The 19,232-nt window shown below is 37.6% G+C and overlaps 1 protein-coding gene across 3 annotated transcripts in view; it reads left to right on the top strand.

Annotated features, from left to right (window-relative positions):
• The window catches only part of LOC138751598 (cyclic AMP-responsive element-binding protein 5-like), a 422,160-nt gene extending 405,080 nt beyond the window's left edge, over window positions 1–17,080 (top strand). For all 3 annotated transcript variants that reach the window (XM_069914109.1, XM_069914110.1, XM_069914111.1), the window contains 4 exons: window positions 5,028–5,330; window positions 8,763–8,990; window positions 10,709–10,814; window positions 12,640–17,080. In XM_069914109.1, coding sequence (XP_069770210.1) covers window positions 5,028–5,330; window positions 8,763–8,990; window positions 10,709–10,814; window positions 12,640–12,803 — 801 coding nt within the window. In that variant the 3' untranslated portion in view covers window positions 12,804–17,080. The remainder of the gene's footprint in view (window positions 1–5,027; window positions 5,331–8,762; window positions 8,991–10,708; window positions 10,815–12,639) is intronic.
• The last annotated feature ends 2,152 nt before the right edge of the window (window positions 17,081–19,232 follow it).

The raw sequence follows: 19,232 nt of genomic DNA, 5'->3' as shown, positions 1-19,232 counted from the left end.
CTCTCATTCTTCTGAACTCGAGCGAATACAATCCTAGACGATTTAATCTTTCATCATAAGTCAACCCCTTCATCCCAGGGATCAACCTAGTAAACCTCCTCTGGACCGTCTCCAAAGCCAATATATCCTTCCTCAAATATGGAGACCAGAACTGGACACAGTACTCCAGGTGCGGTCTCACCAGTACCTTATACAGTTGCAACATTACCTCCCTACTCCTGAATTCAATTCCTCTAGCGATGAAGGCCAACATTCCATTTGCCTTCTTAATAACCTGCTGCACCTGCAACCTAACTTTTTGCGATTCATGCACAAGCACTCCCAAGTCCCTCTGCACAACAGCATGCTGTAGTTTTTCACCCTTTAAATAATATTCAGCTCTTTTATTTTTCTTGCCAAAGTGGATAACCTCACACTTATTAACATTGTTCTCCATCTGCCAGACCTTTGCCCACTCATCCAGCTTAACTATATCCCTCTGCAGACTCTCCACATCCTCATTACAATTTGCTCTTCCACTCAATTTGGTGTCATCCGCAAACTTGGCTACACCATATTTTGTCCCCTCCTCCAAGTCATCAATGTAAATGATGAACAGTTGTGGGCCTAACACTGACCCCTGCGGCACCCCACTTACCATGCTCTGCCAACCTGAAAAACTCCCATTTATCCCGACTCTCTGCCTCCTGTCAGACAACCAATTTTCAATCCACGCCAATATACTTCCCCGGACTCCACTTTCCTGTAACTTACTGATAAGTCTCTTGTGCGGCACCTTATCAAACGCTTTCTGGAAATCCAAATATACAACATCAACCTGCTCCCCTCTATCCACCGCACCCATTATATCCTCAAAGAATCTTAACAAGTTTGTCAAACAAGATCTTCCCTTTCTAAAACCATGCTGTGTCTGCTGATTGAACCCTTACGTTCCAAAAGTTTCACTATTTCATCTTTAATGACGGCTTCAAGCATTTTTCCAACTACAGACGAGAAGCTAATTGGCCGATAATTTCTAGTCTTCTGCCTACATCCTTTCTTAAAAAGTGGTGTGACATTTGCTGTCTTCCAGTCTGCCGGGACCTGCCCAGAATCCAAGGAATTTTGGTATATGACCACCAATACATCAACTATAACTTCTGCCATTTCCTTCAGTACCCTTGGATGCATATTATCAGGACCAGGTGATTTGTCTGGCTTTAGTCCCATTACTTTCTCCATCACTACTTCCTTTGTAACAACTATTTTATCAAGGCCCTCCCCAACATTTGCATCCTTAACTCCACACTTGGGCATGCTGGACGTGTCTCCCACCGTGAAGACTGACACAAAGTATTTGTTTAATGCCTCAGCCATTTCCTCATTTTTTGCTACCAGTTTTCTTTTCTCATCCTCCAAGGGTCCTATGTTAACTCTGGCCACCCTCTTCCGTTTTATATATTTATAAATTTTTTTGCTTTCTGTTTTTATATTTTGTGCCAATTTACTTTCATTATCCTTTTTCGTATTTCTTATTACCCACTTTGTAACCCCTTGTTGTCTCTTAAAGTTTTCCCAATCTTCCAGTTACCCGCTGCTCTTTGCAGCTTTGTACACCTGCGCCTTCAATTTTATACTCTCCTTTATTTCCTTTGTTAGCCACGGTTGATTTTTCCCTCTCTTGCTGCCCTTTTTCCTGACCGGAATATATTTTTGTTGAGCATTACAAAATATTTCTTTGAAAATCTTCCACTGTTCCTCAACTGTTTCATCAATTAGCCTCTGCTCCCAGTCCACTCTGCCCAATTCCTCCCTCATCCTATGATAGTCACCCCTGTTTAAGCATAATATATTAGTTTTAGATCTAACTATTTCCCCTTCCGTCTGAATGAGAAATTCAATCATACTATGATCGATATTTCCCAGATGGTCTCTGACTATTACATCATTTACTCTACCTATCTCATGCATGAGAAGTACAGAAGGGGGCTGAGTTCTCTGTCTTGCCAGGTACCAGTATTGCTAGAAATTGTGAAGGAGGCCTCCAATGTTCTTGCGATCTGCTGGGCAAAAAGATGTGGCTCCAGTTGCACGGGGATTGCTGAGATCAAGGATGTGGAGCTCGTGGTACATTTATTTGGGACCATGGTGTCGGCAGAGGAGCTGCAGTCATTGAATAGTAGTTTGATAGAGTCATATTCAGATGTTCCAGGGCTAAGTGGAAGACCAACAAAATGGCACCAACCATGGACCTGTAATGTTGGTAAGCAAAATTGAAGTGGTTCAAAGCTGCCTGTGAGGCTGGAGTTAATGTGATTCATGACCAACCTCTTAATACTTCATAGTGGATGTGGGAGCCACGGGAGATTAATAGTTATTATGTTTTCTTTCTGGCACTCGGATAATAGCAGGTAAGAATATCAACCTGTTGCAGGAAGAGGTTAAGATGTGCATGAATAGTTTTGCCAGCTGGTCTGTTCAGGTTCTCAGGAGACATCCAAGGACACCATCTGCGCCAGTTGTTTTCTCTGGGTTTACTCTCATGAAGCCTAATGTAACACCTGGTACAGTAACTGCTTGTATGGGTGCACAGAAGCTTGTTGTGGTGGGAGCTGCTATCTCCTGTTTGAGGCAAGCATAGAATGTTCTGAGCTCATCAGAACAGTGTGTGCTATTGCTTGTTATGCTTCCAGGCTTTGATTTGTAGCCTCTGATGGCATGCATGCATTTCTGCAGTCACCAAATACCCCCAAGGTTTGCCAGGGACTCCAGCTTGGTTCAGTACTGCCTCGGCATCTCTTATACCTTTGTGGAGATGGTCATGGACTAACAGTTACTTTCCTGTTATCAGATCATGCCTGACTGTTGCACAGGTCCTGATGCATGGAGGAATGGACTGTTTCATTCATGTCAGTAATGCATGAAGCTGAAAATATCCAATCATCATTTCCATAAGGAAGGCTAATTAGAGGTGGTTAAGTCTGGGATCTTGCAGAACTTCTTCAAAGCAATCCTAAGGATAGACAATTTTTTTTGCTAAAAATTCCTTCCAAGTAGCAACTCATTTCAGTGTGAACAGGAATAAAATACCAATACCCATTTATTTAAATTAATTTTTTTGTAGAAACATATAGTCTTGATCACACATAACAGCAGTCAAGTGCAATATCTTGTTGAATTACTCAAGATGGAAGTCCAGGTATTGTCTTCAGCCATGTGTTTCCAGTGATGTTCCTGAGAGAGTGTGGTTGCATCAAAGAAATGTCCTACGTTGCTTAATGTTAGGCTGCGTTTCTGTCCTCCTTCATTCATGACTTTGTTCTTCTGTTGTCTCCTTAATGCCAGGCTTCTGGAGACAGTTATTTGGATAATTTAATGTACTAGTAACTGAAGTGTACAAAGTAACAGAAAGATCAGTTTATTGTCTGTCATTGCCTTTTGAGAGAACTGATTCAAAATGACAGTCCAATGGTTATTAATGCATGCAATTAACATTCCAATTTTTCCCTATTAATCACAATCACAAACTAAAAAAGACACCAGTTTAAAAAAAATAATGAACTGGTGGTGGGGGAGATGAAGAGCAGTGGAGAAGGGTAATAGGATAGGCAAAGGAAAGGAAGACATGGGAAAAGGAAGGTGAGAGGAGAGTGGGAAGGAGCGAGAAGAATATAATTGCAGTGAGGAGAGGATGAGAGACAAACCTGGAATGGTCCCAAGACACTCAGAGATGGCTGTCTGTTCCTTGAAGCAGATCATCCAAAAGAAATCTATTTCCAATACATGCAGCATTTAATGAACGTATGGCCTGTTAACCAAACTATTTGACAATTAATATTTGATCATGTCGGGCACAGAAAATCGGAGCAATGTCAGAATGACAGAAATCTTAAGAATATTGACAAGTGAGAGGGAGGCAGTTGTGGAGAAGAATTTTAACCTGTTAGTGATTATTAAAGGCTAATTATTTTAAGAGTTATAAGATTCTAAATAGCATTATTTAACAATATTAAAGAGATTAATTTCAAGGTCCCAGAATACTTTCAATAAATTAAGACATCTTCTTACATCTTGAATTCAAGACATAATGAATTCTTTCTTTCTTTGGCTTGGCTTCGTGGACGAAGATTTATGGAGGGGTAAAGTCCACATCAGCTGCAGGCTCGTTTGTGGCTGACAAGTCTGATGCAGGACAGGCAGGCACGGTTGCAGCAGTTGCAAGGGAAAATTGGTTGGTTGGGGTTGGGTGTTGGGTTTTTCCTCCTTTGTCTTTTGTCAGTGAGGTGGGCTCTGCGGTCTTCTTCAAAGGAGGTTGCTGCCCGCCGAACTGTAAGGCACCAAGATGCACAGTTTGAGGTGCTATCAGCCCACTGGCGGTGGTCAATGTGGCAGGCACCAAGTGCTTTCTTTAGGCAGTCCTTGTACCTCTTCTTTGGTGCACCTCTGTCTCGGTGGCAAGTGGAGAGCTCGCCATATAACACGATCTTGGGAAGGCGATGGTCCTCCATTCTGGAGACGTGACCTACCCAGCGCAGTTTGATCTTCAGCAGCGTGGATTCGATGATGATACAAACAAAAAAAAAACCCCAATCCTACACAGGATCACATCTTGAAACCTTGACCATCCCTCTGCCTGACCCACCAAGTTCCTCCAGCAAGTTGTTAGTTGTGCCCCATATTCCAACACCTGCAGTCTCTCGTGTCTCCAGAATACAGATGAATTATCCATTATCTATTTTATTCAAAGAATTTATGCTGTATTGACAAAAAATGGGTTGGCTCCGAATATCTTACAAATAAGAAAACTTCACGAAAGGGCTTGTTTAAATACAAAAAAAATTCTGATGCTTGTCCATAAAATGGAAAACATTTATCTTGCAGTGAAGTATCATTACACGATTTTTAATACCAGCATGGTTTCTAATGTTTACTTAGTCATCTGGGGTTTTATGGATACTGGATAGGGTATGTGTATAAAATCATTGATATTGCAAATATGAGAAGAAATGATGTTTTAATTAGCAATGTTTGTTTTGTTTACTTTTCAGAGACTTAAAGCAGCACTGAGTCAGCACCCTACAGCATTGTCAAATGGAAACATGAATATGATGGGTCAAGTAATGGAGATGATGACATCCAGGCAGGAGCAAGCACATCATCCCATGCACTCACATGCCCACCAGCCTCCCCCACAACACCCTTTCACACATCAGCACCAACCACACCCACATCAACATCATCCTCACCACCACCATCAAGGTCACACCCATTCTCATCCAAATCTACATGCACACAACCCACAGCACCACAATCCTTCGCTTCAGTCTCTGCCCACAGGAGCACAAAATCAGGTAAATCATCAAAAGATTTTTTTTTTTTTTTTAAATGTTATTAGTTTTGGTTCTGGCATTGAAATATAAAAGATGTAGAAATAACATAAGAAAGTAACAGCAGGAATAGTCCACAGAGCCCGGAAGTCTTCCCTGATGACCAATCAGATCATGGCTGATCTGGCCAATTGCCCCATTCCCCTTATATCCCTGATCTTTCAAAACTTGTACATTCTTCAGATACCCCATAATCTAGCCTCTGCAAATCTCCAAGGTAGAAAATTCCAAAGTTTCAACACTGTCTGCCAGGTCAATAACAATAGCTAATAATGAGAGACAAAAATAATGCATACAATATTAAACATTTTCATTTGGATCATACTAGGTGTCCCCCAATAACTGTAGGAGAGAGTTTCTCCTGTTGCTTTGTATTGCAGCCTCAAAGTAATTTAATGGGTTTTTTTGTCAACTGATGCTTTGTAGTAATATTTGGGGTAGATTTATAACTGGGCCCTAAACTGTGGAGGGAGCATATCATAGTACTAAGAGACATGGAGAACAGTATAACTTGATTTTCATTTGCATATGCCCAGTCAATTCTACCTTGCTTGGTGCAGTTCACAGGGCTGATTTGTGAGAAGGGAATGGAGACAGGTGAAAAGGGGTTAGTTAGTGTTGAGAGTTAGATGTTGCCAGATTCGAAGTCAGAAGGAGTATTTGTCACTCTGCAGAAAACAATTAAAAAGAGCCACTGAGGCCATGGCAACAGGACCTTTGGTCCAAATTGTCAACATTGACTATGTTGTCTTTCCCAAGCTAGTCCTATTTGCCTGCATTTGGCTCCCATCCCTCTAAATCGGTGAGTATCAACCTTTTTTCTTTCCACTCACATACCACTTTAAGTAATCCCTATGCCATCATTGCTCTGTGATTAGTAAGGGATTGCTTAAGATGGTACGTGACTGGGAAGGGAAGGTTGAGAATCACTGCTCTAGACTCAATTGTTACTGAAACATTTTGGCCCATTTCCTTTGGAGTTATGAAACTGTGCACATAATGAATCAATTAGGTATGATTAAAAAAAAAATGGTTTTCAAACTTTTTCTTTCTACCCATATCCCTTACTAATCACAGAGCACCTATGGCATAGGGAACACTTAAAGTGGTATGTGAGTGGAAAGATAAAAGGTTTGAGAACCACTACTCCAAATCTATCCATGTACCTAAATGTCTTTTAACTATTACAACCTCTACCTCTCTACCACTTCCTCTGGCAGCTTTTTCCATTTATCCTTGATGATAATACCAACCTTCCACCACCCTCTGAAAAAGTTGACACTTGGGTCTTATTTAAACCTTGCCCCTCTTGCATTAAATCCATGCCCTCTTTCTTTAGATTACCATGGAGGGAAAACAAGACTACTTACTGGATTATTAGAAATCTTGATTAGAGCAGCCTTAACACCTTCCCTGCTGCTTGGTTGCAACCTTTACAGAGGAGCCTGTTAACAGCTGTTAAGCCTTTAATTAACGTATGCATCTGTATTGTACCTGTTTTAAGCACCCTAAAGCTAGAATGTAGAGTGAGCCATTGAAACCCTAGAGGCTGTGGTACCATCTAATTAGATCAGTAATGATCTTTTTAATAATTCTATCTATCTGCCTTTGTTCTGTATCCATAATATCATTGCACAAAGAAATACAAATATAACTTTTTTAAAAATTTAAACAGCTTTTTGGGGATGCACAGGTTTCCTATAGCTTGATTTAAAGTATTCCTTTCTCATAATTGAGCTCTCATTTCAAAGTTATGCTCCTTTGTTCTGGATTTTGTAACAGTGTCTTATCTGTCAAATCCTTTAATCATTCTGAAACACCTCAATTAGCTCATCCACTTAATCTTCTGCTCTCAAGGGAGAACAATCCTAGTCTCTGCAACCTGTCCTCATAATTTACTTGGTTCACAGAGAGTCATTGCTAAATTGATAATGCTTTGCATCTGCTTGATGCCTGAAAAACATGTGCAGCACATACCAATTTCTAATCTTTATGAAAGCACGAGGGAAAATATTTTAATGTGAGTGTCATTAAGTATGCAGAGCAAGTCTTGCATATGAACCGTTTCCACCACTGTAGTTTAGCTTTTCTGAACCAAAGCTCCCGAAGAGAAATGAAAGGTAAGCAAATAAGTCGGGAATACATATTAATGCCTAAACTTGTGATCTGCAAAGATCTGCGCTGGTAGATTGACTCAATTATCCTTTGCTTAGATTCAATGTACTGATGAGGTGAGCTCCCAAATAATTGATAGTTGTTACCATTTTATGGGTTTCACCACATTATTCTTTTTAGCATTTTTATATCCCCTTAATTCATGTGTTCTGCAATCAATATGACAAATATAAATTTCATGCATTAATGGTAAAAAAAAACTACCCAGTCAAGACAGTTCAAATAATGACCTAAATAAGCAAATAATCAAGAAAACAGAAAATGTATATTTTGTTCAAATGATGACTCAGCAAAAATAAATGGGAGTAAATGAAAGACAAGTTTACGAGTCTTTCCTTCTGATCCAACATGCCTCTCACCATCAGCTGTTCTCATCCAGAAAAAATCTCAGTCCGTTTAACTAATTTACTGTTAACAATTGCTTCCCTCCGAACATTCTAATAATCGGAATGCGCTAGGATTGAAGTTAGATTTAAAAGGTAATAAATTATTAATTTTTAACATTTTTTCTATACTCAATAAATGTAAAGTTGCCTTTCTCCATATGTCATCATGACCCTTTTATGTTTCTTAAAATATATACACAGGCTGGATTGGTTTGTTGATGTTATACTGACCCACTTGCATAATCCAAATGGTCAAGGAAGGAAATATCTGTAAGCATCTTTACCAGGGCTTCAATAAATGTGGCTGCAAAATGTATTCCCCTGGTATGTGTGGGTGTATTAAACAAAAAAAAAGCATTCATTGCTGTTTACGATAAAATTTGGAGTCCAACTCCAGAGATTTTGGTTGCAGAGACCAGTCCAGAGCAGAAGGTCTACATGCAGTATTGTAATTATTGCAACTTTCAAAGTGGAAAATCCCAACCATACATTTGTAAAGCTTGGACCTCATTGCTTTCAGGATTTGATGGTGTGTGCAGGGTGTTGAAAATTATAGAACGTGCCTGCTACCCTTTGACAGGGTTCATATGGACATCAACAGTTTTGGGGTCTGCACAATTTTTCCAGTTAAAAAGCAAGGTGTTTTTTTATTACAAATAGGGACCCTTATGTACTGCAGTTCTTTGTGTTGGAATGTGATCTTGTCAGTGTGATTCCTGTCTCATGTCCAACAACTAATGTGTCAGGTTAGTTGGAATTTATTTCACAGATTCTATGATTAAGAAATAGAAATGGCTGGTACAAATGATCATTTATATTTTTACTTTTCTGACAGGTCTCACCTGGAGCACAACAGATCCAGTCTCCTCCGTCAGGACACCCAACTCCAAGCAGTGGGGGCCGCAGGAGAAGAGTTATGGATGAAGATCCTGATGAAAGACGGAGAAAATTTCTCGAAAGAAATCGTGCAGCTGCAACTCGCTGCAGACAGAAGAGAAAAGTGTGGGTGCTGTCACTGGAAAAGAAAGCAGAGGAACTCACACAAACAAATATGCAGCTTCAGGTGTGACACACCCCACCAATCAGTTCATTTTTAAATTTAGATGTACAGCACAGAAAAAAGCCTTTTCGGCCCACAAGGCCAGGCTGCCCAATTACACCCGATTGACCTACAACCACCACTATGTTTTGAAGGGTGGGAGGAAATCAGAGATCCCAGGTAAAACCAACAGAGACATGAGGAGAACATACAAACTTCTTACAGACACCGTGGGATTCAAACCTGGGTCCCGATTGCTGGCGCTGTAACAACTTTGTGCTAACCGTGCCGACCAAACCGTGCCACCCAAGTCAGTAATATGACCTTCCTAAATAACTATTTTACATAAATTATATTGCAGTATTTCATGGTATTTCCACATCCAAACATGCATCCCTATTTAGCAAGATTCCACAGCTTATTCCCAAAGATATTTTTACACCAAGTTTGCATAGTTTAATTATATGTCAGTGAATACAGAGCATAAAAGTACTTCTCTTACCAATTTCTGTGGTTCTGTGAAATTTTTGTGACATCCTTCGTGTTTTTTTTTCTTCTGTTAACTAAATTTGGCAACAACAATGATTAAAATAGTGGTGTAATATTTCATAAATTTCTGACCTTCATGTAAGTACATAAATTATTTCAAATAAAACTGGACAATCTGTGAATGAATTTGCTTATAATATGACATCACAGGTTCAACTCAAGGGAGTGATTCTGATGAATATCTTAGTTACAATAGCAGCAAGATTGTAAACCTGTTCCCTTCCTTCAGAGGAGAACAACTGGAATTCAGAAAAAGAAATCACCAATATCCAAGAACTTAATACCTGGCTTCTCATGTTGTCTAATTGAAACGCTTCATTGAATTAATTTAAGTTACTACTTGAATAAAATGCACACTTTAAGCATTTGAATTAAACATATCCTGGCATTTAAAAAATGCAGGGAATTTAGAAAACTGCTAACATGTTTCCTTTCCATAACTCCGCAAGTTTTCAGGTTTTACTGAATTTAATGTTTGCCTTGAAATTTTTGCAATAAAGTGAAGTGAGGTGCTGACCAGTGGTGAGGAGCAACTGAGATACTGTACCTAGGCAAGAAGTGAGGAGGACCCAGGTGACATTAATGATGGAGCCAAAGAGGGCATGAGGAAAGAGCGTGAGATCACAATCAGCTCAGACAAGTCAATGGAAGGAAACTAGATTATGGAGCAAGTTGTTGGGGAAGTACCTGCAGGAAATCACCAGCAAATGGTAAATGTAATAGTTGCCTGAGTGGTTAGGCCTGGAAGTCTCCAGCAGAGTAGTCTTTGCCTTCCTTCCATTGCTAAACATTAAAGTTGAAAGACAAGTTATTGGATATATTTAAAGCAGAAGTTGATAGGTTCTTGATTAGTAAGAGCATCAAAGGTAATGGGGAGAAGGCAGGGGAATGGGGTCGAAAGGAAACATACATTAGGCATGATTTGTATGGTGGACAAGACTCAATGGCTGAATGTGAATGGGTAGAATGGGTTGAATGGCCTAATTCTGCTTCCAAGACTTATTGAGTTGTGAGTGTGTGTGGTTGGGGGGGGGGTGGGGGGCGCTGGAAATCAGATTTAGGTTTGAAATTTGTTTTTCTTTTAGTTTGTAAAATCTCAATATTCTCCCCCCTATTCTTATTCCATCAATTTGAACCAAGGTCTCAGAATGAAAGGTTGAAAATAAGACTCACATGTAAACTTGTGTTCACAGAATGAGGTCTCCCTCTTGAAGAATGAAGTGGCACAGCTGAAACAACTGTTGTTGACACATAAAGACTGTCCTATCACAATGCAGAAGGAGTCACAAGGCTACTTAAGTGAGTGAAATGCACCTCACCAAATAAAGGATGTGGCAGTCTAGACAATTTTTCAACTCACTGCTGGAGCATAAAGCTCATGTTGTTGATGGTCCAATTTTCTAGTGAATTGAAAGACAACGTCAAAGGTTTCTGTTACAGCTTCCATATCAAGAATTGTGCTCTGTTAATAAGTGGGAAATTATTTCTCCTGATGGTGGATTTATTAAACTATTAATGTATTTCAAAAATATATCTCAATGGAAATAAAAAGCTCGTATCAGTAATGGCAAACATAAAATTACCAGAATATTATAATAAACCTATGTGTGTGTTCGATTCTGGGAAGTTCATCAGAATGTGATGAGAATAAATAGGGGTTAATGTTGGATTTGCGGAAGTGATGTTTGATGCTGGTGAGAAGAGAAAGGCCTGCTTCTGGATGTTACAGGTTAAACAGGGTGGAACACCCCTCTGGAAATCTCATCTTTCACAGTCCCCTCTTTGGACACAATGTATGATTACATACATTTCTCCCCTCTGTACTTTGTTTTAATTTACATTAAAAGATCACTGATTCCCTGAACCTAGGCTTACAAGGGACTTGGATACTTAAATAACAGAAGAAATGGTGTAATTTTCATAACTATAGGACAATCTATTGAGCAAGGCACTCACCAGGAATACTTGTCAGAGACATATATTCTAGTCCTTCTGACAGATGACTGCTAGAGGACTGTGAAGCAGATGCTTTACTTAACATATTTCACTTGCAATCCCACTTGAAACTCGGAGTGATAGTCTGTAGAGGATAATGATTGGCCTCACAATGTTTGTCTTTCAGTTATGCTTGCTGGTCCTTCCTAGGCAAAAGCAAGTCCCCCACAACTCCCCAATCCAAATACGCACGAGCTAGACTGAAATTGCATTTTGTCACTGATAAAGCTCAGTACTTCCTACAATATTCTGCAGAATTCATGCCATAGAGAATTCTGAGTAGCATGTTGTCCTTGTGCAGCAGCCCACACAGTTTAGTTCCCTTCCACAAATACCAACTTAAACAAAGACTACAATGAACACAATGCTCCTGCAGTTACTCACAACATCCTGGAACCTTGGCCTTCAGGTGTAAGCTGCATTTTTGGCATCCCTTTGCTTCATCTGCAGGACCTACAGTAAGATTTTCTCAACTCCTGAACAATGTTTAATCCTGGTTGTATGCACAACAATTATCTTTGAACTTCCATGTATAGTAATTTTATAACATTTTTCAAAAATAGAACATTAGAGCACAGCACTGGCCTTTTCTCTTTTAAAGAAAAACAGAGACAATGTGATGCACACAGTGATCAATTTCACCAAGGAACAAGTTCCTTGGTGAATTTGGAACACGAGTATATGTTCTGCTTGGTTAATTTGGTGGGGATGGTAACCGAGTTGAGGGAAAGTAGAAACTTCACCTTTTGTACTTTTAGATGGTGCCAAGTTAAATTTCATTCAGTGGAAGAGCATTAGACATATTGCAGATGGAAAAGTCTTTGGAACAATACAATTGGTTAACCTTTCACAAGGAATCACACCACAATGCTAAGCTAAATCTCTCAACAAATAGTGACGTTCTAGGACTTCTTGTTTCAGATTGAAGTACTTGATATTCTGTTTTCACTTCTCTTCATACACTTAAATTTAGTTGCATCTTATCATACTGTTAGGGGGACAGGAACAATGTGCAGGGGGAATATGGCCAAGTGCTCCACATTGTCATACATTGGTCAAAGGTTTTTTTTTACTCCAAGGCTTTCAGACTACAATGAATTAATTATGATTTTGCGCTGTTTTTCCATAGGTCCTGAGAACAGTCCACCTGGAAGCCCTATCCCTGCTTGCTCTCAACAGCAAGTAATCCAGCACAACTCAATTAGCACTTCAACTGCCATCAGTGAGGTTGTAGGCAGCTCCACCCTCACCCAACTTGGGAATCAGAGAACAGATCGGAACCCTATCCTCTAAATAACTGCCTTCCATCAGGGGTGCGTTGACAGGAGAGAAGAAAAAAATTACACTCCATTCAGGACTTCTGAAAGAACATAATCCTGGAATTAAATACACTTTAGGAGGGAAAAAAAGACTTGCTACCCATTTTAATAGTTATCAAAATGCTATTTTTTTTAACTTTCGTTATGAAAAAGGGAAATATGCAATTGAAAATGCTGATAGCTTGGGAATGCTTTAATGCTTTCTCATAACTTTCTGGTACCAATTTGAAGATTCTAAGAATTTTTGAACTTTCTGAATTTTATTAGCATGTATATAGTCTCCATTTATTATATCAGTGGCATGTTCTTGGTATCTAACCACCCTGCAAATTAACAACTGGATTAAGGTATCTAACAGCAAAACCATCACTGAAAAGAAGCCTCAATTTTATACGATAGACATAGCCCATAATTCTGCTTCTATTTTTTAAAATTGTTCATTTGCACTGAAAATCAAATTTATGAATTGATATTGAGTAGATAATTGAGTCATTAATTGAGTCAGCAGATTATTCTGGGGAGAAAAAATGCATTTCAACATTTAAAACATGATGTCACTTAATCTCCCTTTCTTCCAACAGGATCAATTTTATGCAAGTTGTAATTTTCAATTGTCTGCACATCTTAAGAATTGGTTTCACATTCATCACTTTCTCAATTTAAAGGAGTTATTTTGCTATCTACTCCAGCATTATCTCTTAAGAGGGAAAAGAATGATTCATAAGCATCCCTACACTGTATGCAGTTATAACCTATTGACCGTGCAATAATAGTAGCTGCCATTCATGTAAGGTACAACAAGAGCTGTTTATTAGGAGTAAAACCTCTCATTTAGCTATGGCATTAACAAACTTGGTCAAGTTAATCAAGTGAGGAGGAAATGTAACCATAGACACAAACCATACCTGATGTCCTTATGACTTTAAGAACTGTGTATGAAGTTAGTTGATTGTAATCCATATTAAGAAACAGATATCCCAATTTACTTGAAACATCAAATGGGACAAAAGGCTGGCACTTAAAATATGTATTTTAAAGGTTTGTGCATTATAGCATATTTAGTGAGAATATAACAATGTAAACATTTACACATCTCAGTGAATGGCCTGTAAAATGCATCTTAGTTATTCCAACTTTAAATATTATTGAAGGTCATAATTTACTACCAGACGTGCCAGCCTACTGACTCGCAATATATCTTATTGGCCTTAATACTAAGATGTTCTATAACTTGTTGACTAAACTATTTGGTATGCCCTAAACTAGAACAATTTATAATTAATACAAAATCTAATCTGTAATTCTGTTCATGGCATGGACTACAACTACAAAACTGAATGAGCAAGAATTCAGGGATGTGAATTCTCAAAGCACTTGGGGACAGTACTGCCTAGTAAAATGAAAGCCCACAGCTGTGGAACACTAGTTAATCAGTTGTACTTACTGAAGGTATCATATCTTTCTGGGAATTCCCAAACATGAGGGTAGATTTGAGGCAGGTAAACTAAGCAGTGAGAAATAGAAGTGCACTCACTAGCCTTAACACAGTAAGAGAATTTTAACTAACCTGCCTCATTTAACTTCTGCCTAATTGAATGCCGGGTTCAGCAATGTTTCACATACCCCAAGTGGCAGAGTTAGAATTTATCCACAGAGGAGTATGCTGCCTCTCATGTATGTGAGATCTGGAACCTTCTCACTTCACCAAAATTCTCTTTCTGGATTGTTAAACTCATTTCCATGTAAATTCTGAAATTATATCCAAGTGCAATCAAGCTGCAAATCTCTATTCAATTTTTCACTAAATATTCAAATAAAAATTGAGTATTATCTGGTGATTGGAATAAAAGATCCATCTTTTGGTATTGTAATTGGCATCGCAAAGCTGAAGACTTGCATCAGCCTTTAATGCAAATTTTCAGACGTTTCCTATGGGGAGGAGAAAAGCTCTACATATGCACTGAACTGGTAATTTAATACCATCTGTCACACGGAGTGAATCAAGCTAAACCTAAAAGCAAACCCTTTGGGATTGGATTCAGTCTAAGTGATCTTGATCCAGTTATAATATAAACTCCAGGAGGAAGGGTGGTGATTACAATGTAGCTCTGGTTTTAATATTGTAGGGAAAATGTTTGGAGCTCTGAGACCATGGAAAGCAATGTTGTAATTTAGATCTATTGTATTAAAAAGCAAGTACTGTAAGAGGATTTTTGCAAAGAATCAAACAGGAAGTGAATGTTTCGAGTCAGAGACCAGAATATCTTTAATTGCTCAAAATTAAATTTCATCTCAGTGGAAAAGTGCTATTTTTAAAATATCACAACCAATATTACACACTGATATTATATATTGCATAAGATGCAATAACATTACATGCTAAAATAATTAATTAACCAGTGGACAAAAGTAATCAGACTTCCATAGCACATAGCTGAACTCAGTTTAATTTTTTTAAAAGGTTAAATATATAACATAATAATAACTAGCACCCAAGTACCATGACTGATACTTCACTTACTAAAATTTTCAAAGTTAAAATTCCTCAAGTATCAACTACAAGTTTTTCAGACTTAATAATTCACAACATTTAATGACAGGCTCTTTGAAGTACTTTTTAAATTTTAAATGTCATTTTAAAAATAAAACTTCTTTTAAAATTTAAAGGAAAAGATCAAATGTAGGCAGAAAGGGTTTCAATAGAAATATTTCATGGCCCCAGAAATTGTGTTTGGTCTTAAGCTACATACATGCATTTGGAAACAGGCTGTTAGCTGACAAGAATGAATGGAATGGGTGAAGGTAATTTGTCACGTCAACTCTTTCTTCCGCAGAGCAATGAGAACTAACCCCAGCAGTAACTTCAGCAGATCCAACATGGTATATCCCATTGCCGCCAAAGAATATAGAGCCATTTGCACACTGAGCACAATCCAAGTTCTCAAAAAATCCTTCAAAATGTATTATATCCATAACTTTTTTTAAAAAATATCTTGTACTTTGGGATTATCCCCTAATAAAAGAAATTTGCATAATTTTAGTGGATAACTTAGTCAGATCACACCAACTTTACACCAAAAAATGGGCCCAATACGTTTGTATTGTTTGTTGATAAACGTGGGTATTATCATGCTGTTATTTGTAAGTGTTTTTGTCAATGCATTAATTAAGATGAGCGATTTCTTGGTTTACTGTCAATCAGGAGTTAGACCTCATCTTCTAATGTAACATATTCAGCCCATACCACTTTAGAAACTGTTTAGGTCAGCACATCAGACAAGCTCTTTGAACATAATTGAGTTCATACAAGTGATGCACCTCTTGAATGAAAGCAAAGAAACACCAGTGGTCAATGCTGCAGAGTGAGATTTCACTCAAAACTTGTTTTACTCTACACAGTAAATATAAAACACAACAACATTCAATGAAAATATTTACATGTGGCTGTTAACTGTCCTTTAATTAAAACAATCTCTGGTTGATTAAAACATTGTAAACATTACAAAAGTATATTCAGGAGATATCTGCAATATTGTACAAAAGGCTCCACAGAATGTGACATTTGCAATTGGTCATTTGGTTAATTGATTAATAACATCTTGTCCTCAAATATCAAAGTTGCAATCATTAAATTTGACCCATTTTAGTTCTTTGAATCATATTACCTTCAAATATTAATCATAATGTATATTGGAGTATAACATTTTCTTGCTTTTACAACTACCTGAAAGTTTGTGCCCCAGTTTAAAAAACCCTACGAGTGTAAAAAAAAATTCAAAATGAAATGGTGTCTACACTTTTAATAGCACTTTACAGAGTTGACATTTTCTCCAAGCTTTTATTCTGTTGTACTATTTCTTTTAATAATTAAGCATGTATAACAAATTGTTTGATAGCCTCAGTCTAGATTAGCTGTGGTCCATTATTTTAGATGTTATATGTGGAAACTTCTGAATCTGTAACTGATTTAAATCTAAGGGAAAAAAGGGCATGCGTACTTGGTGTTTAATATAATTCAATGAATCGATTCAGATATGAAGAATCACATTATACTTAACTCTGACATGCATTGCATTTGTGCACTTTGTTAATTTCATGTTTAAGGGCAACACAGTTAGCGTAGCAGTTAGCACCAGCGACCCAGGTTCGAATCCAGCGGTGTCTTTAAGGAATTTGTATCTTCTCCCTGTGTCTGCATGGGTTTCGTATGGGCACTCTGGTTTCCTCCCACCCTTCAAAACATAAGGGGCGGGGGGGGGGGGGATGGGGGATGTAGGTTAATTGGGCTATTTGGGCACCACAGGTTTCTGGGCTGGAAGGAACTGTTACCGTGATGTATGTCTAAATTAAAATGTAACAATTTAAGAATGAATTGTGGATCCATAAATTAGTTTTGCCTTTTGAAGTTCTGCCATCTACTATTGGATTTTAGCTGGGCTATCAATATACCTGATATTGGTTGAACTAAAGTACAGAAACTAGCTTGCACAGCACTCAGCAAAATAAGACTGTCTAATGCACATCCCATTACAGAAACATTGTTTACATTAATGATTCCTATTTAATTCCTCTGGCATCCATCTTTTAAAGTCTGTTATCACAACAACACAAATTAACCCAGACGCATTGCCGCATGCATAAAAGCCAAATATAGAGGGCCTCAGAACTTTTTGTTCCCAAAGAAAAGATGGAACAAATTAGAGGAAATATGTGCACTTTTGTTGCTGACAAATGCTTTGTTTGAAGGCTAGATTTTCTAAACTCAAGCTCAGCCACAAACATTTTGAATTTCAATTTAGACAAACATGTGGTTTCATATGAAATGGTGACAGCATCAGAAACAAACTTTAATCCTATTGATGCATGGGATTACTTTGGTTATAAATTTGATTTTATAGCAATATAGTGCAGCATTAAACAAATCCATTACTTAGCTACCTGAATTTAAATATACTCTAAAACCACAAAACCACATTCTGCTTTATAGATCAGCTTCTGACTAACATGAAATGATTTTGTATGGATTTACATTCAAGGTAATTCTGTACAAAATCCCAAACTTTGTAACTGAGCTTTGATTAATGCCCAGTGGTAATGTTATGCTACAAATATTAATTCAGTCTACTCCTAGCAAGTGTATCTTTAATTAACTTTAAATTGTTGGGAGTCTTAGCATCTGCATTATTTTTGATGAGTGAATTCCATATTCATTTTATTAATATTCATCCATTTGTGAAAAAGAAGCCATGACCTTCAAATTGTAGACTGCATTTTCTCTATTGAGGACCAAATAAATATTTCTCATGGTAGAGTTTATTTAGATGTTGCTATAAGGTGCTGAGTTTCCAAAGTGGTCAACATTCCAGAGAAAATTTAATGATATATTTTTGCTTTATAAACTGGTACTTATTAAGAAATTATTACATTATATTCTTGTCACCTTCTGAGAGAAGAATTGTCAATTTATTTTCAATTATAAACAGACCATTTTCCGTTCCAAAATTAATTTTGCTCATAGTGTAATGTTAGAAAAGCAAATGACATATTTCTCCAGTTTCTACATTCGCAAGTAGAAATTGAATAGTTTTTTTTTATTTTGGAGACTTACTTTCAAATGCTATAAACACATAAGATGTTTGAATTAAAAAGGATGTTTTACTTTGTGTTGAACAATCATAATCAACGTTCCATAATGCTTCCTTGGAATTATTATTACTAGAAAGCTTGACAAAAAAAGTATCGATTTTTAGAAGTGGATGTATTTTATTTGCCTATAAAAAAAATTAGAAATGTTATAAAGAGGCATATGGGCACTTTAGGGAACACAGATGTTTCACCAGTTTGTATTTTGGAATACTTTCCTGAATCATATCTACCAATTCTTCTATGTTGCCTTAAGGAGAGTTTAATAATTGTCATCTGTTAAAATGACAAATTTTGATGCTTGGTAGTATTTGAGCAGTGTAGAGTTTTTTTTTCTTGTTTAAATGGCTTTTAAAAAGCATTATCAGAGGTGGACCACCCAATGCTTTCAGCCTAGCTAATTGAAATAAATAATGTGTACTAGCAACAGGGTGAAAGTGAAATTCATTAAAATATATTTTCTCTGAATCTACATCTGAATACACTAAAAATCACTGAAGTAACTGTGGACCAAGTGTTTCAAGTCCAAGTGCGAAATGTGGTTGATCTCTCGGCATATCATTGAAACAGTCGCTCTCTTCTTTTGGCCCATCTGGAATGTGCTTTCCAAATATACAAATGTGCTGTTGAAACTGCTTCCACTTTGTTAAAATGTCCCATACTGTTTGTTCAACAATCTTGTTAAACCTCCTTCAAACCGTGTGACGACACCAGCATTGCGTACATCCTGTCCCTACTACCAAATGGCATCCTCTCTTCA

The sequence above is a fragment of the Narcine bancroftii genome, chromosome 1 (genome assembly GCF_036971445.1).
Source record: "Narcine bancroftii isolate sNarBan1 chromosome 1, sNarBan1.hap1, whole genome shotgun sequence".
Lineage (NCBI taxonomy): Eukaryota > Metazoa > Chordata > Chondrichthyes > Torpediniformes > Narcinidae > Narcine > Narcine bancroftii.
Note: the sequence above shows the minus strand (reverse complement) of the source record. Positions and strands in the feature narration are given on the sequence as shown.